This window comes from Patagioenas fasciata, chromosome 1 (genome assembly GCF_037038585.1).
Source record: "Patagioenas fasciata isolate bPatFas1 chromosome 1, bPatFas1.hap1, whole genome shotgun sequence".
Classification (NCBI taxonomy): Eukaryota; Metazoa; Chordata; class Aves; order Columbiformes; family Columbidae; genus Patagioenas; species Patagioenas fasciata.
In genome coordinates, this window is record NC_092520.1 from 106,010,484 (window position 1) to 106,031,440 (window position 20,957).

Sequence of the window (20,957 nt, forward strand, 5' to 3'; positions counted from 1 at the left end):
AGTGCCCAAGGTGATCTTTTTGCCCGTTTTACCCAACTGTTCCACTGTTCATTGAAAAACAAAAAGTTAGTGCTCAAATATATAATTAATATCTAACAGTTGTGTATCAAGCACCTTCATACAATAATTTCATATGGCATTAAAGATCTAGAAACTTCCGTTCTCTTGCTGTAAAATGTTTAGCAAACGACCATTCTCCACCATTAAGTGCACAGAATAACAGCAAGACAAAATTTATTTAAATATGCGGGAAGAAATCAGGAATCCAACCTCTTCCTCCATCACATGCAGCCATTTGTAAAATATTTTGTAAAGCTGGTCAAATCGTACATTATCATGCACACGACCTGGCCATTTTAGTGAGTGCATAAGGTAGCAGGCAGTTTCCAAGTGTCCTACATCGTACCGATGGACACCCATTTACTCAAATGGATACTTCTGTCTAAAATTGCTCTGAGCTCTCAACTGCAGCTCTTTGAGGGTGCCCTCTGCAGGCATCTGGGTTACCTTGAGCTACCAAAATACAAACTAAGCTCCATAGAGTGTGAAACCAAATCAGCCCCTTAAAAACATCATCATGTAGATTTTACATATTTTTATTTGTCAGCAATGGAAAAAAAGGGAAAAGTATACACAAATTATACACACGAGTATTGGACTAGAAACAATTCCAACACAAGTTACAGAAGACTCAAAATTAAATATAAAACATCACCAAGAAGTCTCATGAAAAATCAGCTTCCCACTCCTTCAGTTGGTTCAAACAATGCCATCTCAGAGGAAAGGCCACACAAGACCTTGTTCCCTCTTGGGTGCCAGGTGAACACAGGCCGGCCCACCCAGGAACCGACGTTGGAAACGAACTGACTCAATTTCCACCCGCATCAAAAGCTCAGTCATAAAACCCACTACACATCTAGCAACCATGAACAGTTCAGCAGGGACTGTGAGAATCGAAGAACCAGCAGGTCACTCGTACAAGGACAGTCCTTGCTGGACAGCTGAGAGCTTAGAGGGCACATCTTGGGAGAAACATGTCCTGCCACTGCCTGACACGATCTACAGAGGGAAGGGATTTCAAAGGACTGTCAATCTGGCACCTCTCAGCATCATGGAATTCAAAGCAAAAATGCTTATAAAGCAATTAATACTAATTTGACCACATCAGAATCGTAAGAAACACATCAGTCCTACTGATAGTACATTAAAAAGTATCCAGGTTTAAGAAACAGACAAGTTCTCTGCCAACTTCTGAGATCTTTTAAGGCAACACAATACTGCAATTAAAGCACGTGAACTTCAAATTTTCTTATTTATTTTTAATTAGAAAGCCTCTTCAGTTACATAAATCTTCATTGTTTCAAATTAATGTCAACAGCTTAAGCCCTGATCCTGAGAACAGATTCCTTTAAGCGAGATTACTCTCATACACTGTTTACTTGTGCAAGTATTTGCAAGATTCAGCCCTGAAGTTGCTACACAATTTGTAACTATTAATAAATTCCTCATTTATTAATAAACTCACCTTTAAGCTCAGTAATACATCACTCTGTCATGTGCCATCACATTCTCCTAAGTTCTACAAAACCATGTTTATATGTATTAATCCACAGGCAGGTGAGTATGTCAGGAAGAAGAGATTAAGCGCTATTAGAAACCATGGCATCTATTAATAGATGGCAACAGTGCAAGGAAACTGAACACCGCATGACTGGACATGGTTTTCCTCAAGAGATAAATATTAACAAACATTTAAGCCACTTCCTACAAAATTATTTATATCAATCAAGACCACTTTGCAGCACCTACCACGTAAGGATCTAGAAGTGTTTATTAAAGGGGAGAAAGGGGAAAATGTCTTCCATGTCAATGAGGACAAGATTTCACCATAAACACTAAGTTTGGATGGAGGTGAATAGGAGATTGGACTACACTGAAAGACCATTCTTGCTTACTTTTTGGAGAAAGTGAACAGCTGTTTCGAAGCAAACTCTAGATGCTGCTGAGGAGAAAGAAAAGTTTGTTATCCAGCTGGAGCAGCAAGTGTAGTTTACACTGCCAAAAGATAGCTTGAGTTTTCCAAGAAGACTACAATTAATCTCCATATTTTTTCAGCATGTGTCAGGGGACCTGCTTTAAACACTGCCTGAGAGGGAACACAGACTGCGGCAGGACAAAGACCTTCTCAGTACCATCCTGGGCCATGACAGTCAAGCAGAAAGGCAAAAACACTGCAGCTGAGTTGTAAAAGAAGTATTTCAGTATCTTCTGAATATTTCTCATCAAGTGCTGACTCTGAAAGACCCCTTGTTGGCCTCAAAACAAAGCCTAGAAAAACAGGGAGCACAAATATACTAAACTAAGCAGGGGATTGATAGATTACATTCAAGGTATATACATCAGAAAAATGTACTCTGGACAAAAAAGCAAAATTATTTCTTACACTACAACACACAGAAGTTGTTTGTAAATTCCCAGGAAGAATCAAGGAGGAAACATCTCTTGCTCAGTTTGTTTCTGTTGATCACTAAACACAGAGAAGCATAATTTTCACTGAAAACATTTTTTTTTTTCCTATTTATGTGCCCTGTAACTCAGAACAACGCAGGTTGCAGTAACACTATCAGGCCATACATCTGAAAGTCATAAAAACAACATATACTTTTATATCACCAGAAAGTTTGCATTAACAAACCCAAGATATTAAAACAGATACTTATAACAGGTAGAATCCAAGGTAGAAGTAGTGAAAAAACATCAGTACTTGTAGTTAAACTAGCCATATTAAAAATCCACCCACCCTCATTTTTCACACATACTCATTAACAAAAATCCCTCTCTTCTAATTGAAGGTCCCCTGCTGTTATTTTTTAAGACAGTTTTCAGACTAATACCCCTATATAGAAGTATGGCATGAGGACAATGAGTGAAGAACAGCTTAAGGGCATACCTGAGAACCCTAAAGACCCCTAAAGAACAGGCTGCCTAGACAAGGTCAGAGAGGAGAAAAGTTGCTTCTCACTTATACAGACTGTAATGCCCATGAACAGACCTTGGAAAATGGGAAGAAAATGCATTCCTTGTGCTCCACCTTCCTGCTTTGAGCTGCCCGTGCACGCTCAGGGTTCTTGGAAATAGGTGCTGTTTCAAGGGACTTCAGTTTTCAAGTACTAGAGCACTTCAGTCCTGAAAGTCAGCCAGTTGCTTTTGTGAACAAAAAAAGTGAAATGACTAATATACCATTAATATCCTCCACAGTATCTTCACCTTTCATTCACTGACTTCCATGGTTTATATTCACTTCATGAAAACAAGTTCAATATGCCTGTAACCTTTCTTTTCTTTCTGTTCCCTCTCCCCTCCATGTACAAGGAGACAGACAAAAATAGGCACCAGGTCAGGATTTACTACTTCAAAATACAATTGCTAACAAAAGCTGAAACTCAGCTTCTTAAACTATATTCTTCCTTGGAATGTTTTAGGTAATATTCTGGGAAAAACTGACCACATGCAACTGCAAAAATAGTTTCATCACAAATTTCTGTTTTTAAGCAAGCCCTCCTCTGCTATTACTAGAAAACACATACAGCTTGAAAGGAATTTAAAAAACAGTAGGAAGTTACGGGTGAGGGCAGAAGTTAAGTGTTTAAATTTTAGTAGATCTGACTTCCAACTGGTGTTTCAGTCAACCTATTACTCCAATTTCACCCCAGCAGCACAGCTATGTCACTTGAATAGCAATTTGTCTTCTCTGCAGCAGTGCCTGCAGTTGTAGGAAATTATTGCTCTGGAGGCCACAAGGCATTTCACCCCCACCCTGCCACCTAAAGACACCTCAGCCCGGGCCAAATGAGTCTAGTCTGGGACCAGAAGAGCACGTCCCCATCAGCACATTCCCCCTGCCTCCTTGCTGGCAGAGAGGGCTGGGGAGGCCCCCATGGACCAGCTCTGCAGAGACCTGTGCCACAACCAACCTGGAGCTCCAACATGACTTATCTGTAGGGTTCAGTGAAGCCCACCAAACCTCAAGCCCTGCAAGCTCCTGAACTGTTCACATACAAATTGTGTGTCTGGAAGGTAAGGACTCCAACTCTTCAGAAACAGGGCTACATGAAGTTTATTGCTCTAAGCACTTTGTAATCCTTTGATGAAATGTGTTATGGAAGCGCAAAGTACTATTGTTAAGTCAAACTAAGATTTTATTTTTTTAAAAAATACCTAGGAATTTCTCAGCATATCCCTGTTTACCTAACAAAGCAGTTCTTTATAAAAATAAATACTGGGATGACAAAAGGGACACTTCTTCCACAATTTTAGTAAACAAGTTTCATTTTTTCCATGCTAAAATCTGCATTATCTTTCAAAAAAATATGAAAACACCTAGGAGAAACTGAGGGTGCAGAGTTGCTTACAACTCATCTACTTTATTCTCGTCGCTAGGATATCACCAGAACTTCTAAACTTCACACATTTTTCATAGCATCAGAAACAGTATTTGGCAAAGACTTGGTGAAAAACAGTTTCCTAATAGTCAGCAGTAACCCTTACAATACATTTAAGGGGAAAATACTTAAGTTTTTTTCTCTTTGATTTTTTTTCCTCAAATCAGGTACTAGCTATGGTTTGTTCCTCCCATTTCTACAATATTTCCAGTTTCATGTATTTAGAGCAATGACACTTTTCAAAAGATGGTGTACAACATCTTTATATACACTACAAATTCAATTACCAGACTATAGTCAGACATTGAATATATAAATAACTTTGCAAACTATTTACAGGTTTTAAACTAATCCGGTTCCAAGCAACCAACACTCTTAAGGCAAATTCATTTGTATGACTGGCTGTCTGGCGTTTCAGCATTTCTCTCCCCTTCCCAACCCCCCAGAAATGATGGGAAATAGACATGAATTGTAATTACCTCCCTACCCCATATTGACAGAATTTCTTGCATGGAGAGATGATCTAACTACTTAAAATCTTTCCCCCAGGCAAGGAAAAATGTATAGAAATGCATTTCTGTGTTTGCGTGCCAAGAAAATCATTAAGGTGCATACCAGGAAGTGGAAGTCCCAATGTCTCATAACCACATAATGTTTGGATGCACTTGACGAATGGATTTGGGAACTGGGGAAAGCATCAGTTTAAAGCTGCACAACCCTTTTTAGAACTATGCATTTATAAGCTCATTAGATATAAGATCTGAAGAGCTCAAAGGGATTTTCTGTAAAAGGTGACACTGTGCAATATAAAATGCAGCGAAGAGTGGATTTTCAAAGCGTATGTTTAACTACATTAGAATTTTTATCTTACACCATATTGCTGTGCAAGATACTATTCACCATTAAAGGGATTCTGCACATCTTGCCAATCCTTATATTGGAATAAAAATTGGCCATTTCCAATAGTATCTTTTTGCTACAACATTGTATTCTTAAGTGCAATCACAGTGCGATCCCTGTTGCCAATGCATGACTGAAGCAACCAAGCATATTCTGGTGAAGTAGACAGGATTCACATACCAAACGTGCTTAGTGCCTTCTTTTAAGTCCCAATCATCACTTTGTTCTTAGTATTTTTCAATGCCCTGATTAGGTCTTTGTTTGGAAGTAACTAGCTATTGTGGTTTGAAGGATCTTGGAACAAAGCAGAGACTTTTTACTGAATGTAGAGGTCATCTCCAACAGAGACAAAAGGCGGCAACTTATCGATTAGCTTTATATTTAGAAGCATCCCTTGGTTCACTGCTAGGATTGCTCCAGTCATCTGCTTCAGGTGTGGTCTTGTAGTGTCGCCATGCTGATTTATTAAAAACAGGAAGTCTTTCAAATGATTCACTTGAAAGTGCCTACGGAAAAACAAAAGCAATGGTAAGATAACGTCAGAGATACCAAGAGCAAGATCTTACTCTGCAGAGTTCTATAGTCACAACTTCTGCATCAAACAACTGTCTCAATTAACCGAATGTTACATGTCACAACACTATTTTGAAAACACTTTAGCTGTGCCTAATTGCTCTAGTCATAGTAAAAGTTAAAAGAAAATAGTAACACTTTAAAATATTTCCCTTCTTTCCAGGGAGTGGTGTCTACAAAGACAGCAAGAAAAAGCGTCTTGGTCAAAAACATTTTAGGGAGATTTGTCATTGACATGGGGCAGACAGCTACTCGACTGAAACATTTCACTTCTCCAGCAGACACTGACTCTGTCAGCACACGGATCTGTGAGGACTGATCTGGGTCAGTCCATCAACATGTCTCTGAGAAAGACCACACCTCGCCTTTTTCCTGCACACACACACACAGGATCAAACGCACCAGAAACTGAAGTTTGCACAGGATGCCACAACTCACGACACACAGCAAGGCACAGCGACAATGCTAAGCCAGTGACTTGCACATGAGCCACACATTACATTCAGAACCCTGAGTGGCCTGGGATGTCCCCAAAATTGTCAACAGGATCAACAGAGTCTATTGCACAGAGGTCAAGAACTGCATAGAAAAACAACATTTGTACTAGGTTAGGAGTTACTCAATAATCTTATCAGTTTTCAGCACTTATGATGGATTAACAAAATGCAAAGATCCAGCACAGGGCACTGAAAAAAAAAAAAAAAAAAAAAAAATCAAAGCAAGCTAAGTAGTATTAGTGTCACATTAATATTTATAACCTTGATTTTTAGGGTTCTGTGTAACTGATTTAGACAAAATATACCAAACATAGCAATTACAATTTTGAAAACAAGTTGAAGAGTGAAAAGAGAGAAAGGTCACTTATTCAGCCTGCTATGAACAAATTGCACTGCATTACTAGTCTATAAAAGGGTCAGATTCATACCTTCAAATAAATTACAGCATCTGAACCAACGCCTTCCATTGAGTAGAGTTTAAGGTCACCTTGAAAGTACCTTGCATACAGACGAGAAATTGGCAAGCCATAGCCAAACCCAGCCTACAAAAACAAGAAACAAAAGAAAAATCATGATGGAAAGTTTAAAAACATGCAATCACTTATAAAAACCAGAAGATGCCTAAATATTAGACTTGCATCAAATTACCTTTCAAGCTTTCCTTCATTACTCAGTCAACACTATAAGTTGGTATTCAGCCTTCTGGGCAATCTCTTCTTTTTTTTTTTTTTCCCCCCAAGGCATAATTTTTAAGTACAGAAAAGTGAAAAACGTCAGTCCTTTGGTAGGACTACCTTGTCCATTTTGCATTTTCTCAAAGAGGCAGGTAGGTGTGACATACCGTACATGGTGCCACCAATCACCAAAGCAAACCTATATTCGCTGCTGCTTCCTCACTATGATTACTATTGTTGTAATATTCCATTCTTTCATTGGTAAAAATCAAATTTTGACAGCATGTTTTTTCTACCCTAAGCCCAGGATTATTATTCTCAAACATCTCCACATTTAGGAGACTACATAAGAAAGCCAGAGACAACTGTGTTTACTTCATCTAGGTCCCACTATTAAGTGATTGCTGATGCCACACTGTAATAGAGATCAGCAGGCTACTGCAGAAGACTACATACTAAGCAATACAAGGCAAATAATCCTCACAGTTGTTTATCCATTTAACAAAATATGAGGATTCCAAAGCACTATATGACCTGAGGACTGAGACCCCCTGTACAGATCACACAATATTCAAAGCACAGAAGACTTGACAGGTACAAATTTTAGATTTTAATTTTACAACACTGATATTCATAACCATGGCTGCAACAAGGTCAATATTTGGCATCTTTTCCAACCCACTCTTGTCAGAAAAAGTTATAACTCCCAAGTCTCTCACTGCAGCCAGGGAGTAAGATTTGGGTCTACACATCTTTCAGACGACTCTGTATGCGCTGAGAATCACTGTGGTTGATTATTCACCTGGACCACCCCTTAATTTTTCAGGGCTATCCAGAGACATAAAGGAAGGATTCCAGACACTCAAGCATTTGAAAAGAAGGATACACAAGCCAATGGAGTAATACAACTTTTCCATAAGGGTGGATTACAAGCAGAATTAGACACCTGAAGTTTTCAGAAAACCAACAGACTCAATTCCACGATAATATTTCTACAAAAGCAATCTGACAGATAACTGAGAATCATGCCCTGAATCTTAAAAACAAAGTCCCAAAACAATACAATAGAGAGAAGGCCTTGTGAGCATTACACACAACTAGTATGTGGCATCACTTTATAGGAAATCTCTTGAGGGAGGGGTGAACATTTAAGAACTTTGTACTACAGTATCCATCCAAAACTCTCTTGCTGTCATCTACTGTCCCTACAGTATCTTTTGACCTATTTGCCTTGTTTTTACAGAAGTCTAAATTTAGTGATCTTAAACGGGTTAGAGTTGCTCACTCAGTTTTTCTGAGTAAAATGAGAAACAAATGCTAGAGATGCCCTTCTCAACTCACACCATTTATCATAGTTGTTAGTGCCCCTTTCCACAGTTAAAACAGTTGCTTAGCTGAACTTTTCTGAACAGTATGCTTTAAAAATGCCATTCTCATTAGAGATTCCCATTAGAGACACACGCACCACTTTTAAACATGTGGTCTTGAAGGCAGATGCATTTTTTTTCTTAACCTCTAAATAATGGAAATTATTTGACTATCTTAGAAAGAACTGAAAAAAAACCCAAAAGCTGACTTGTATCTTTTCTGGAGACCAGACAAAAAAATACATTACAGAAATTAAAAAGCACAGCAACCATAAGACAAATTGTAGTTAGTACATACCCCCAGGAACAGGTCAAGTAAAGGGCAATATCAAGCAAACCTGAAAACACATTATACTTTCCTCCCTCCAAAATTACACCTCCTTAGAACCCACACTCAACTTGTGTTTGCTTCCTGCTCCTTTCAGGAAAATCTTTTAATGCTCTGTGCTAGCCCACATAATTATTTCATACAGCCCTCTTCCAAAAATTTCCTGTCAGTCTCTTCTCTGCGTTGTCTTCAGAGTATTTTCCAAAGCAGATAACTTACGAAAAGTATGAAGTTGGCAGAAACCAGATGAGAGGCAAAACTTTGCAAAAGGTCTATTTTGCAAAAGACAGTTAACAAGAAGTGATCACTACATAGGTCTGTGCTTGCCCTAGAGGACAGAATATAGTCAATGACAGCACATCTACTTTGAGAAGGGAAAACTTTTTAGAGTAAATTTCTCATTAAATATTACGGTATGCATTGTATGAATAGGAAATTATTAAATTTGCGTGTTACCAGTGTGTACAGGTTTAATTAAACCCAATTTAAGCCATGTTTCTCCCACTATAAACAAATGCTGCCAGAGAGAATCACTAAATTCTTTAAGAAAACCTAATTATCATGAAACATTACCATGTGTTTCTAATGTTTCCACTATAGTTATAGCAGTATAGATGAACACAAGACCTGCTAGAATCCAAATGCTGCCATGGTAACAAGGGTTTTCAGCAGTTTGTAAACAACATTTTCAATGACACTGAGAAAGAATTTTCACCAGTCAACAAAAAGCTCTCTCTCTCTTCCACTCCCCAAATCCATGAATGTTTCATAAACTAGACAGGGGATCATATAACAAAGGGAAGAAGCGTTAGAACAGAAAAATGTCTTATTTACACTGCACTGCAATTCAGTTTAGAATACCATCGAAGTCAAGAATGACACAAGCTACCTTCTGGAGCACCGTAATTATTAAGTGGTTTGGTCTTTGGCACTAAGCAATAAAGAATCTCTCTTTCTGTATGGGCTTTGAAGAGGATTTTCATGGAAACTTTCTGCTGAAGGAGTTTTATTTCTAGACTGACATACAAAGTATAGCATAGTTGTTTTTATAACTGGATCTGGGCCATAATACATAACGTGTCAAGCTTCAATGCTAAATCCTTTTTCCTCTTAGTGAAAAGATATGCCACAGACTCCCAGTTCTTGACTTTTTCTGCACACACATATAAGTAACAGAGTTTAACAACTCCGTGACATTCAGTCATGTACAGGCATTGGTCAGACTCACAGCGCTAAAGCTGACAGGTTCACAAGAGAGGTGGATATTTTGCCGGTCTGACCCCAGTGACTTTTAGATTGAAGAGGAAAACAAGGCCTGAAAATGGGGTACAATAGAAGAACACTAAGCATAAATGCCACAGAATAAAAACAAGCAGTCTTGAAGATGAAGAAATGAACATAGGAATGCATAGCTACAGATGTACAGCGGAAAAAAAAAATAGTGTCAATCCTAAAATGAACACATTTTACAATCAGAGAGTCACAAAGGAAGAGATATTTTAATAGTGAATACAACTAGTAATCAAGGTATAAGTTTATAGTGAGAACAAGTTTCAGGAAATCCTTGTAGGCTGATATACTAAATTGCTGATAAAAAGTGAGACAGAATAAAGGCAGATTACGAATCAAGAAAGATTTTACCCTTCTTGACATAAAGAAAAAAACCTATATTAGAATTAAGGCATGTTCTCTATCACCCATCGTGTTCAAGAATATCTTTTTAAGAAAAAACAGAAGTTTGAAACATATTCCTAAGATGTGTTGTAGAGAGAGTTAGGAGCTGTGAACGATTCATATCAAGTCAATGCAGACACAGAACTGGGTTTCATACCCACCACGGTGACATTAAATATTGATAAAAACAACGCAATACACTTACCGGTCACTATGTTCTGAACTGTGGACTAAGACAGTACCATAAAGACTTTCTGCTTAAAATCTAAAAGGAATTGTATTATCTCTGAATCATTCTGAACTTGTTTCACCCTCAGTCCACTGAATTATTTTATATCAGAAAAAATCCCATACTCTCTGTGCCACATTTTCTTAGCTGCCTGAAAGCACTGCAAGCACAGAAGTATCACAGCAGGAAAAAAAAGTTAATAAATCACCCAAGAACAAGCTAGAGGAGAGTGTTCCTAAATAGGGAAAGGAAATTTCTCAAAGAATTAACGTTTTCTCAACATACTTGAAAGATAAAGGATTGCATCAGAAGCAACAGAGAACAAAGCTAATAGGTAAGAACACAGTATCAGTATTAATGCACTTATTGAAAGCCAGTCAAATGGAACAGTAGCTATATAATTTTTATCACAAAGAGCTAATATATAATTTAATAAAACAACTTTTGCATAATTTAAATTACAACTTTAAAACTCACACTTGCTAAAAGAATCTACACATTCAACACTGAAATAATTTTCTGCTCAGAAGAAACTGGGGCAAATTTTGTTTGTTTGAAATCTGATCCCAATACATCTCAAAAGGGAATATCACAAGAGGTATTTCCAACTGAACAGGATATACCAGAAGTGTTCATATCACATACAAGTTCGGCAAATTTTTTTGTGTGTTTTTATAGTCCATAATTTATATAAAAAGAATTTTCAAAGTTCAATATAAGCTTCTGCATTACCAGGAAGTTCCTTAAGTGCTATAATTCCGTCAGTGTGGCTCAAATACATTTATTGTAGTAAATTCAGATAAACAGTAATTTACAGGTCAAAGAGGAGCTCATCAGGTTTCCCACCTTCCCAGTAATATGACACTAAAAATCCTGTCCATTAACCTGTGAAAATATTGTGCTTATGCAGATATGCCTGTTTCCAAGAACACAATGTCAAGACAAAGAAAAGCAATTTTCTATTCCAAAGATTAAGTGATGACAACAGAATCCATTTTCTCCTGATATGTTTTACCTGCACAGAATTGCTAATGATAAACAATTTCTTCAATGAAAAACCTGACCCAGTATATTTCAGTAAAGGGAAATGTGCAACCAGAGTAGTGCAAAGGGACACTTAAGTACATACTGCGATTGCTTACCAAAGGCACAGCTCTCGAGGGCTCCAAACTAGGCCTGGGTGCTGTTGAGTACATGTAGTTAAACAATCTGTCTATTTTTCTTAAAGGTACACCTCCACCTTGATCACTTATCTAAGGAATGAAAAGTTAAGAGCTTTAAACATTAAGTTCTGAAAAAAAAACTGGAAAATTCAAGCATCATTATCTAAGTAACTTTAGAAATACTAAAGGAACGGCTGAGGACTTTGGGCTTGTCTAGTTTGGAATAAAGGAGGTTGAGCGGGGAAGTGGAGAGGGAGGTGCTGAGCTCTTCTCCCTGGTATCCAGTGACAGGTTGTGTGGGAATGGCTCAAAGCTGCACTGGGGAGGTTCAAACTCAACATTATGAAGCATTTCTTTACCTAAAGTGTGGTCAAACACTGGAACAGGCTCCCTGGAGAGGTCGTTGATGCCCTACGCATGTCACTGTTGGGCATTTGGACAAAGCCCTTAACAACATGCTTTAACTTCTGGTCAGCCCTGAAGTGGTCAGGTATTTGGACTAGATGGTCATTGCAGGTCCCTCCCAACTGGAAAAATTCTATTCTAATGAGTACCAAACAAGTGTCAGAAGTGATACAGTAACTAATTTACCTTTTCAATAAAATTTGCCTTACACTTCATACTATCCTAAACCTAGCAGGTGTGTAAATTGCGTATTATTTTTAGGCATTTACCTTAATAGATAGATCTTCTTTCCCCAAAGTGACTAAGGTTTTGATCGATGGATAGCCTTCTTTCTTACCTTCATGTAATTCCACCGTAGCCCTCATTGAATTCTGAAGATAAAAGAAAAAAAGTGTCTTTGATTCAAACTTCATCATACATGCTTTTTGCTACAACTTAGAACTAGCTTTTATTTTCTTAAATCTAGATACTTTGTCCTACATTTTACACAAGACAGAAAAGGCTGCATTTAAAACCAATTCAAGAAGTGCTTTCAAGCCTATGAATTGTCCAGTTAAACTGTTACATCAGAACTCCATTATGCATACTTTTATCTATTTGATATAGAGCCAGAGAACTTCATTGTGAAATCAAGTAGTTATATCTAAGGGATGACAACATCCTTCACCTTCACCTTGCAGAATATCAATAATGATGTTTACCACAGAGAATAAGCTTTGATTTTCTCAACCTGGGTCACATAACTGGTAGATTACCATCTATCAATCTGGCTTTATAATATCTATTAACAGAGTTTCCATTGCAAATCTGTCATGGATTACCATTACTTACAGCTACAATTTACTGGTTTCATACTGTTTGATGACTCGTACCAAAACGTACCTACAGGTAGTGTACAAATTCTCACCTGTTCTGTCATAAAACTAATATTACAAATGGCAAGGAAGATTTAAATGAACATACTTGACAAGTAACAGAAATCAAACCCAAAATACCATTAATTAGGAAAAGTTCCTCCCAGATCAAATGCATTTTTCCCCTGAATTTCTAGTGTTCAATTGCACCACCTAGAGACAACCTATCTTATCAGAAAGCATACAATAACTCTCACATGTTCTCTTTTCACTGTCATTCCCTATGGGCCATTTCCACAATAAACAAAAGACACTGACCCTAACTAGTCCTCAAATACCCAATAAAGAAGCAAGCTCATGAAAACTGCAAGCTAGAACATATCATGAGAGGTTTCAGTTAATCAGCTGCAGAAGCACAAAAGGAGTGGGAATACAGAACATTTTTTTAAGTACACAAGGGCATAAGAGAGGGTTGTAAGCATAGCTTTTAAATTTCAAACCTTCACTTGTTTAAGAATAAGCTTAAGAAAGGAAAACTGAATATTTAAGAACTGTAACTGAAAACAATCTCAAGTTCAACAGTAATATTAATATTTGGAAGGGTTTAGTGAACTTACAAGTGCAACCTACCTTGAATAATTCAAATAACATATGAAACAAATGAGAAGGTACATAGACTACTTGAATAGGCTTGTTTGGAGCTTTAGCTAAAAAAAAAGAAAATTTCAAAACAATGTTTTGTACCATTTCTGTTTACAAGAATAACATGAAACTGTAAGTGAAGACAAGTATGTAAGCATGTTCTAATTTTCCAAGTGCAAGATTAGCTCCGTGAGTAAAAACATAAGTTTCAGTTACTGCTATCACCTGAAATACCACATTCTAATCATAGAATAATTTCAGTTGGAAGAGACTAAGACATCTATGTCAGTAGACTTTGCTTAGATATGAAACTTCACAAAGCTGTAGTTGGTTTAGTACTAACAATGTATGTTAGACTAAGAACTTGCCCACTTAAGTGGGAAACTTTATATTTCTTTAACACATGTAGTATTTAAGCATAATATTTGCTGCACAAAAAGATTAAACTACAAAAAAAAAAAATCACTGTTTAAATAATCTAAAAACAACTACATATTTTCCCTTACTTAAAACATAACATGTAAAGTATTCATAAAAATTGTCAAAATATATTTCAAACAATATCACAGTTTTCTCACTCCAAATCATAACTGAATTGTTTGTCCACTGTTGTCCTGCTGTTAGTGTTTCAGCAGAGGCATATGGCTTGGCACAGCTCTGAGTGCCACAGTGCTAATTGACTTGGCAAGAAATAATAGAGCTGCATTTAACACATTTCAGGACAGTTTTGCTGTTGAAGATGCAGTAATCCCTAAACAAATACCAAATACAAAATATCTGCATGCATAAATTATATAGTCATAGCTTGTGAGACTCAGCAGCAGCTCAGATTGAAGAAAAGTCTTTAAATGTTTGCTTCATAAATTGCAGGAAGATTCAACATGCATACAAAATGTGACTGGAGTCAACTTCACTCTTTTTGGCACTGAGGGCTGAGAATAATACCAGTTATTACTTTAAGATACACAGTCGTGAAAACTCCCAGGAAAATGAGAAGCCCAAAACAATGCTCTGCATTATTAGTTGCAAGGCAACTTGCTGGTTTATGTTAATTTTGTCAGAGCCCATGCTCCAATTCCCTTACATATCACCAAAACCAAGGCAGTCTGATTCACACTCATTTGAGGCAGAGTACAAGTAGAAAACATGTTACTGTTGCTCTAGTGAGGTCATGTGCAAAGTCATTTTCCTCATGTTGATAATAAGCTACTTTAAAGGAAACAAGCAATTCTTTCCTCGGTTGTTTTTTTTTGGTGTGTGTGGTTTTTTTGTTTGGTTGGTTTTTTTGGTGTTGGTGTTGTTGTTCCGTTTGTTTTGTTTTGTTTTTAAATGAGATCCAGCAACTTGTTTTCTCTACTATTGGATCTTTTTGCTTAAGCCTTCAAATGAATTTTGTATTGATTCCTCTGTTGCACTCAGTACTTTTAGCTCTAAAAATCACGCAGTTTTGGAGGGAAGAAGGTTGGGTCCTTTGGTTTTGCAGAGGGGGCTGGTGGTAATGCACCAGTGTTGACAGTATCACTTTGTGTAGAGAAGTATTTCTACAATATTAAATAGCACTTAGAGCAATATACATTCTCATATGTCACACTCTCCATTTTGAGTGTTAACCATTTCTGAGACTTGTAATTCTTCTGCTGAAGTTTGGAAACACTTTAGTCTTATGTTTGGACAGCTGTCCCAAACATGTGAAAGGATCACTTAAGAGAACTTATTTTTTTAACTTGAAAAAAAATCCCACCTTTTGTCAATATAAATGACGAACAAAAATCAGTCAATACTCTGACAAGTACTGTCTTATCAGATTCATAGCATTCAATTTTCATCTTTACAATTGACTTGAAACAGATTTTCATGTGAGAAGTTTGATGGGACTTAAGACATAGACTATGCAAAAAAAAAAAAATCTATTTTTGCCATCTCACACAGAAGAGCTCACCACCGGTACAGAGACTAGCAGAGGAATTTGTAGGCGTATTTCAAAATGAAACAAATTAAAAGATTACTTAGAAGGCAGGCATATTTCCTTCCCAGTTATGAGGATTCTTTATCACTTTATCTTCCTTAAAGTGATAGCAAATTCAACAGTTAGTACTCTGCAATCATCATCAAAAGTAAACATGTCATGATGATAAACTATAATTCAGGTGCCCATGTATACACATTAGAAGAAGAAAAGTAACTCTGCATATAAAACTGCGGAGTTCAAATTATAACTTACAATTCATTAAGAAAACTAGAAATCACAGATATGAGAAATGTTTTTTCTTATGTATATCAGTTAAATTAATTTCACCATTACCATTGAATTCTTCAACTTCCAGATCAGGTGCCACCTGATAGTACTGTTCACATAACATCTTTGCTGTTTCATAGGCATCTACAAAACAACAGAACAGAGCATGGACTTCGCAAAATCATCCAGAGAAAACTAGCCAAGTTCATCCTCTAAGTAAAAGACTACAAGCAGAACATTCATTTTAGTAACTAGTTTACAAGTGTGATTCATTCAAATCCCTTTTTCTCTGTATGCTTATAGCCAATTTGTCAAGAAAGGGCAAATTCTATTTAAAGCTCTACAAACAGAAGCAAATTACTAGAGACAAGCTATTTTTTGTCTTTGGTCAGGGCCTGAAAACAGAAGGGTATAATTTTAGGCTGGCCATAATATCTACTTATTTGTCATGTCCCAATCACAATGTAATGCTTGTTCTTTCCATCTCAAATAAAAAAAGGATAACACTGCAACCATAAATTCAGTTTTTCCAAACACAATACTGTTTACAATACTTGATTTTCAAGGTCTTTTAGGGGGAAAGCTGGAACCTTTAACATTCTTCATTCTATCCTACTGAACAAAAAAAAAAAAAAAAAAACCAAACAAATACCCTCCCCATAATCCAGATCAGGCTTTACATATTGTCAAGTTACAGCACAAAAGTTTAAGTCCTCTTTTCTTTGAAAGATTCCTTAGTGGTTCTAAATATTCATTGGCATCTCATTTGCAAAAATGTTTCAGAAACAAGCAGCATTAAAGAGAAAACACAAACTCAAAGATGTTTTAACTACAATGCTTAAGCTACCTAAACAGAAGTAGCTTCTCTGTAGCAAGTGTGGGCTAAGAGCAAACACAGATGGACAGTTCTGCAGACAGAAAAATTTGCTCAGATAACATAATAATTGCATCTGACCTCACCCTACATGGACCTTCTTCCTCCTGCCCCAAGTGACACTGTGAAAGAAAACTGTCCCTGCCAAGACTCAGGGCTATGTGACGAGCATAAAAAGTAAAATCACTAGTCTCCAGAAAGTGTTGATTACCTATAATTGTCCTCCTTCAAGACGGCTACAGAGATATAATGTGCCCTGTTATCTGAAAAATATTTCTATCCCTTTTTCTGACATCTGCAAGGCTGGACACATCACACAAGGCTGACACAAATGCTGCTTGAGGTCTAGTAAAATAGAGCTAATCAACACTGGAAATATTCTTTATCAAATTCCAGGAATGTCTCACGAAATCAGCTATCCAGTAGGAATCTGTTATGCCAAGATGACCAGCTCCAAAGACTTTCTAAAAGGGTGCTGTCATTAACACAGTAAAATGTATTCTAGTAAAAAAAGATCAAAATCCCATTTAATTTCCAAGCTGTACAGAGAACCTCGGCTTGGGGTGTGGATAATCTAGGAAAAAACATGAAGGAATACCGACACCTAAACCATATTTTAAGATCATCTCAGAACTTGACGGTCTTGGGAACAATCCTGTGCTTTAGAAAAAAAGTGGTGTAAGCACAGTCACAATCTTGACTTAGTCATCAAAAGCTGAAGATAGCCTTATGGTCATACTAGTTATATTGCTATCTACACGAAGAAATGAATATATCAAGGACATTTCAAAGAGTTTCCACATCATAGATGTGAAAATTAGATATGGATCCAGGGGACAGAAGTTGAATTCTTACTGTGGAGAAAAACTTCAAGGCCTCTAAAGAGCAAATCAATAACTGTGTGGGAATAAACCAGAAGTCCTCAATACACAGATGTGGAGCAGACACAGTCAGTATGCAAAACTTGAGAGAACAAAAGGGCTCTGAATAAATCCATTTAGCCTTCCTAAATTATATACTATATATAATTCTCACCTGTTTTCAAGGAGTAGCCACCTTAACACCCTCGAGATGAACAGGAAGGTACTATCATTTCATGATCCAGTAAAATATCCAGCCCCCAGCAAAACTGCGTCAAACAGAGGCTAAGTGCAGTCTTACATTTTACCTTCCTCTAAAGGCCAACTCTTTGGCAGAGTCCTAAGACTGTAAAAGAGACTGCAAAGTTCGATGCACGCTTTGTGTTGTGGCTGGAGGTAAGCAGCAACAAGAGTGAAGAATCTACCAGCACATCTAAAATCCTGGCTTCAGGAACAAGGCAGGATTTGCTGTAAGCTCAAAAAGCTTATTGTAGGACAGTCAGTGAGATACAGAGACCTACCTCAGCCAGTTACAGACGCTTGGTGAAGCTGCTTGAAGAAAGAAGTGGCTGCTTAATAATAATTTTATATTTATAAAATAATTTATTTTATGTCTGAAGGGCATACAGAGCTTGTAGTTGCCACACACAGTGCCAAAATCAACATCTTAACTTTGACAAATTGTTCAGAACGCTGCCTGCAAAGCAGGACATTTTGGACCTAGCAGAGTATACAGAATGTACACTAACCTCTCCAACACTTCCTCAACCATCTTGACTCCAGACAGGCTTGTTTCTTGGAAAGACAACAATGGATATTGTTTAAGATACCCTTGTTTTGTTAGTGATTATTTCTTCAGATGTGGAAGATGTCTTTTAGCTACTGGCTTGAATTAGACTGAGTACCTTCTGACACTATGCGCTCCTCTGTCCAAAGCAGCAACTATGAATTTGATGATCAAAATAGATTCAAACATTGTTTTAGAATGAATATCTAAATAAACAACATGACTGTAACATATACAACACTGAGGTGAAAGTGGAGTAAGATGAATCAAAACAAAAAGCTGCTGAAAAAAGGCCACCTTTGAGCAAAAGAGAGCTAGAAGACAAGAAGCCTTTGTAATGGCAAAAAGCACCTATATTATAAAACAAGCTACCAGGCACAAAGTCTGACATAAGAATGGTTTCCCTCTTACTTCACTCAAAGGCTGAAAGTGAAGGGGAAAAACACATTCTTCCCCTCTTGCAGCTGCACAAACAGCAGAGGACAAAGGGTGGAATTCACTCCTACAGCAAGACCCATATTTGTAAACAGATACAGGCAGAGTGTGAACCTTCAATAAACAAGTTCTTGAAGCAGACAGCATTGCCTCATACCTACATTAAGCAAAATGGTTTTATTAAGCAAACAGGATTTCTAATGGGGCTGTGCCAGATCATTCAGGTACAACCATGACATATATGTCTACTGTACAGGGAGACTGATGTGATCAGATGCACATAGTAACGGGCAGTTGCACTCAAATATCTGTACCCCTGAAGACATTTTATTGAAAGGCCTAACTAAACAAATCATAAACTTTCACTTGCTCTCCATTTTCTTTAGTGTCAGCATCAGATAAAGTAGTATCTGAGAATATGCTAAGTATTTTAGAGAATAAAGCATCTAAAGTTTAACAAAACACTTAGATACTTAATCTGATACTTGAAAGGACAGACTAAACTTATTTAAAAATTCAAATGTTTTCTTAGTTCTGTTAACATACCAAAAGATTATCCATTCTTAATAATAAACATATTAGTAAGCCTCAGAACGCCCACGGCTTTATTGTAAGTGCAGAACTTCCATTTCTTCCTTTTGTCTTTTTTTTTCACTTCATTGAATGAATGTAAATCACTTTCAGTCTTGTGTATTTCAATAACATATTTATGCATATTCTAAGTTGTGGAGATTTTTAATCAACAAAAGTATTAACTTCATCTTACCTTTAACCACCTCTGCCACATCACAATTAGGATCAATACTTCCAATATGTTTGGGATGAGCAGGATTAATATCTCCACCAAAAAGAAGTGCTGAAAGGAAAAAGAAATGGCAGTAAATTGTCTATTACACTTGAGGCAGCCCAGAAAGTTTAAATCTGACGGTATCTGAAACTTACTGGATAGTGTATAATTTTGTAAAAAAAAAAAAAAAAAAAAAAAGACACTCTAGTAAATTGCCAGAATCCTTGTTTAGGAAGACTACTCGCCTCCCCCTTTTTTTTCCCCCTCCTCCTCCTTTTCCTGTTTTTGTTTGTTTGTTTGTTTTTGGTTTTGTGTTTGTTTTTTTTTTTGTTTGGGTTTTTTTAACATATCTATGACTAATTAAAACAGAAATAGTGGTGTAGGAGGTTTAAGGTGAAAACCTACATTCTGAAGTGGACTATCAAAAATTAAATAAAACTAAAATGCAAAATGTTTCATTCACATCATTATGTCAGAACAGAAGCACTCTCAACAACGAAAATATTACAGTAGAAAGGACTGATGAACTACAAGACACCATTAGAAGCCTTTTACACTCACCTAAGCTGCAATTTCACAGCTGGCACAGAGATCTCACTCACTTGACTTTCTCACTGACTCTCAGCAGTTTGCTCCCCACTCCCTCCTTTGCACAAGGGTCTGGCACTCACCAGATCCTTCATGGAGAGTTTAGCTCTCCAAGAAGCAGAAAGGTTTCACACTTTTTCTCAGAAGTAATTTTCTGCTCTTTTGGCAGGCTAGTCAGCTCTGGTATGAAGCAGATGCAGTAAAAAGTACATATTTATTATATTTTGTATGCTCTGCCACATTAAACTTATTTGTACACACACTGCAAGGCATTTGTTGGTCACATAAAAAGCTACTGGAAAGACACACAACTTGTAGTAAGGTACCTTACACTACAGTACTCTATGCATTATCTGTGGTGTACTACAGTTTCTAAGAGCTCACAAAAGCAGAACACTGAACGAAGCTCTAAAGCTAAAAGGCACAAGATGCACTAAATGAGATCACAAGATCTCTTTAACTTTATACAGATCCCTTTCTGCACGGTTGCACATACTGGATAATACGAGCTGTGCAAGTAACTCCTTCCACTCTGTGATACGAATATAAAAATGTAAGTCTATTAGTAACAACAAATGAAAGAGCACCTTATGACAAACTATGACTAATTCTAGCATTTATTCATAAATAGGAAATAAGAAG

General features: G+C 37.0%; 1 protein-coding gene across 1 annotated transcript in view; it reads right to left on the minus strand.

Moving 5' to 3' along the window:
• Window positions 1–580: 580 nt before the first annotated feature.
• Window positions 581–20,957, minus strand: part of PDK3 (pyruvate dehydrogenase kinase 3) — a 57,678-nt gene continuing 37,301 nt past the window's right edge. Inside the window, exons 5-11 of the mRNA XM_065859350.2 lie at window positions 19,707–19,796; window positions 16,051–16,128; window positions 13,737–13,813; window positions 12,522–12,623; window positions 11,827–11,937; window positions 6,841–6,954; window positions 581–5,848 (exon numbers count right to left, since the gene is read on the minus strand). Coding sequence (XP_065715422.1) covers window positions 5,705–5,848; window positions 6,841–6,954; window positions 11,827–11,937; window positions 12,522–12,623; window positions 13,737–13,813; window positions 16,051–16,128; window positions 19,707–19,796 — 716 coding nt within the window. The 3' untranslated portion in view covers window positions 581–5,704. The remainder of the gene's footprint in view (window positions 5,849–6,840; window positions 6,955–11,826; window positions 11,938–12,521; window positions 12,624–13,736; window positions 13,814–16,050; window positions 16,129–19,706; window positions 19,797–20,957) is intronic.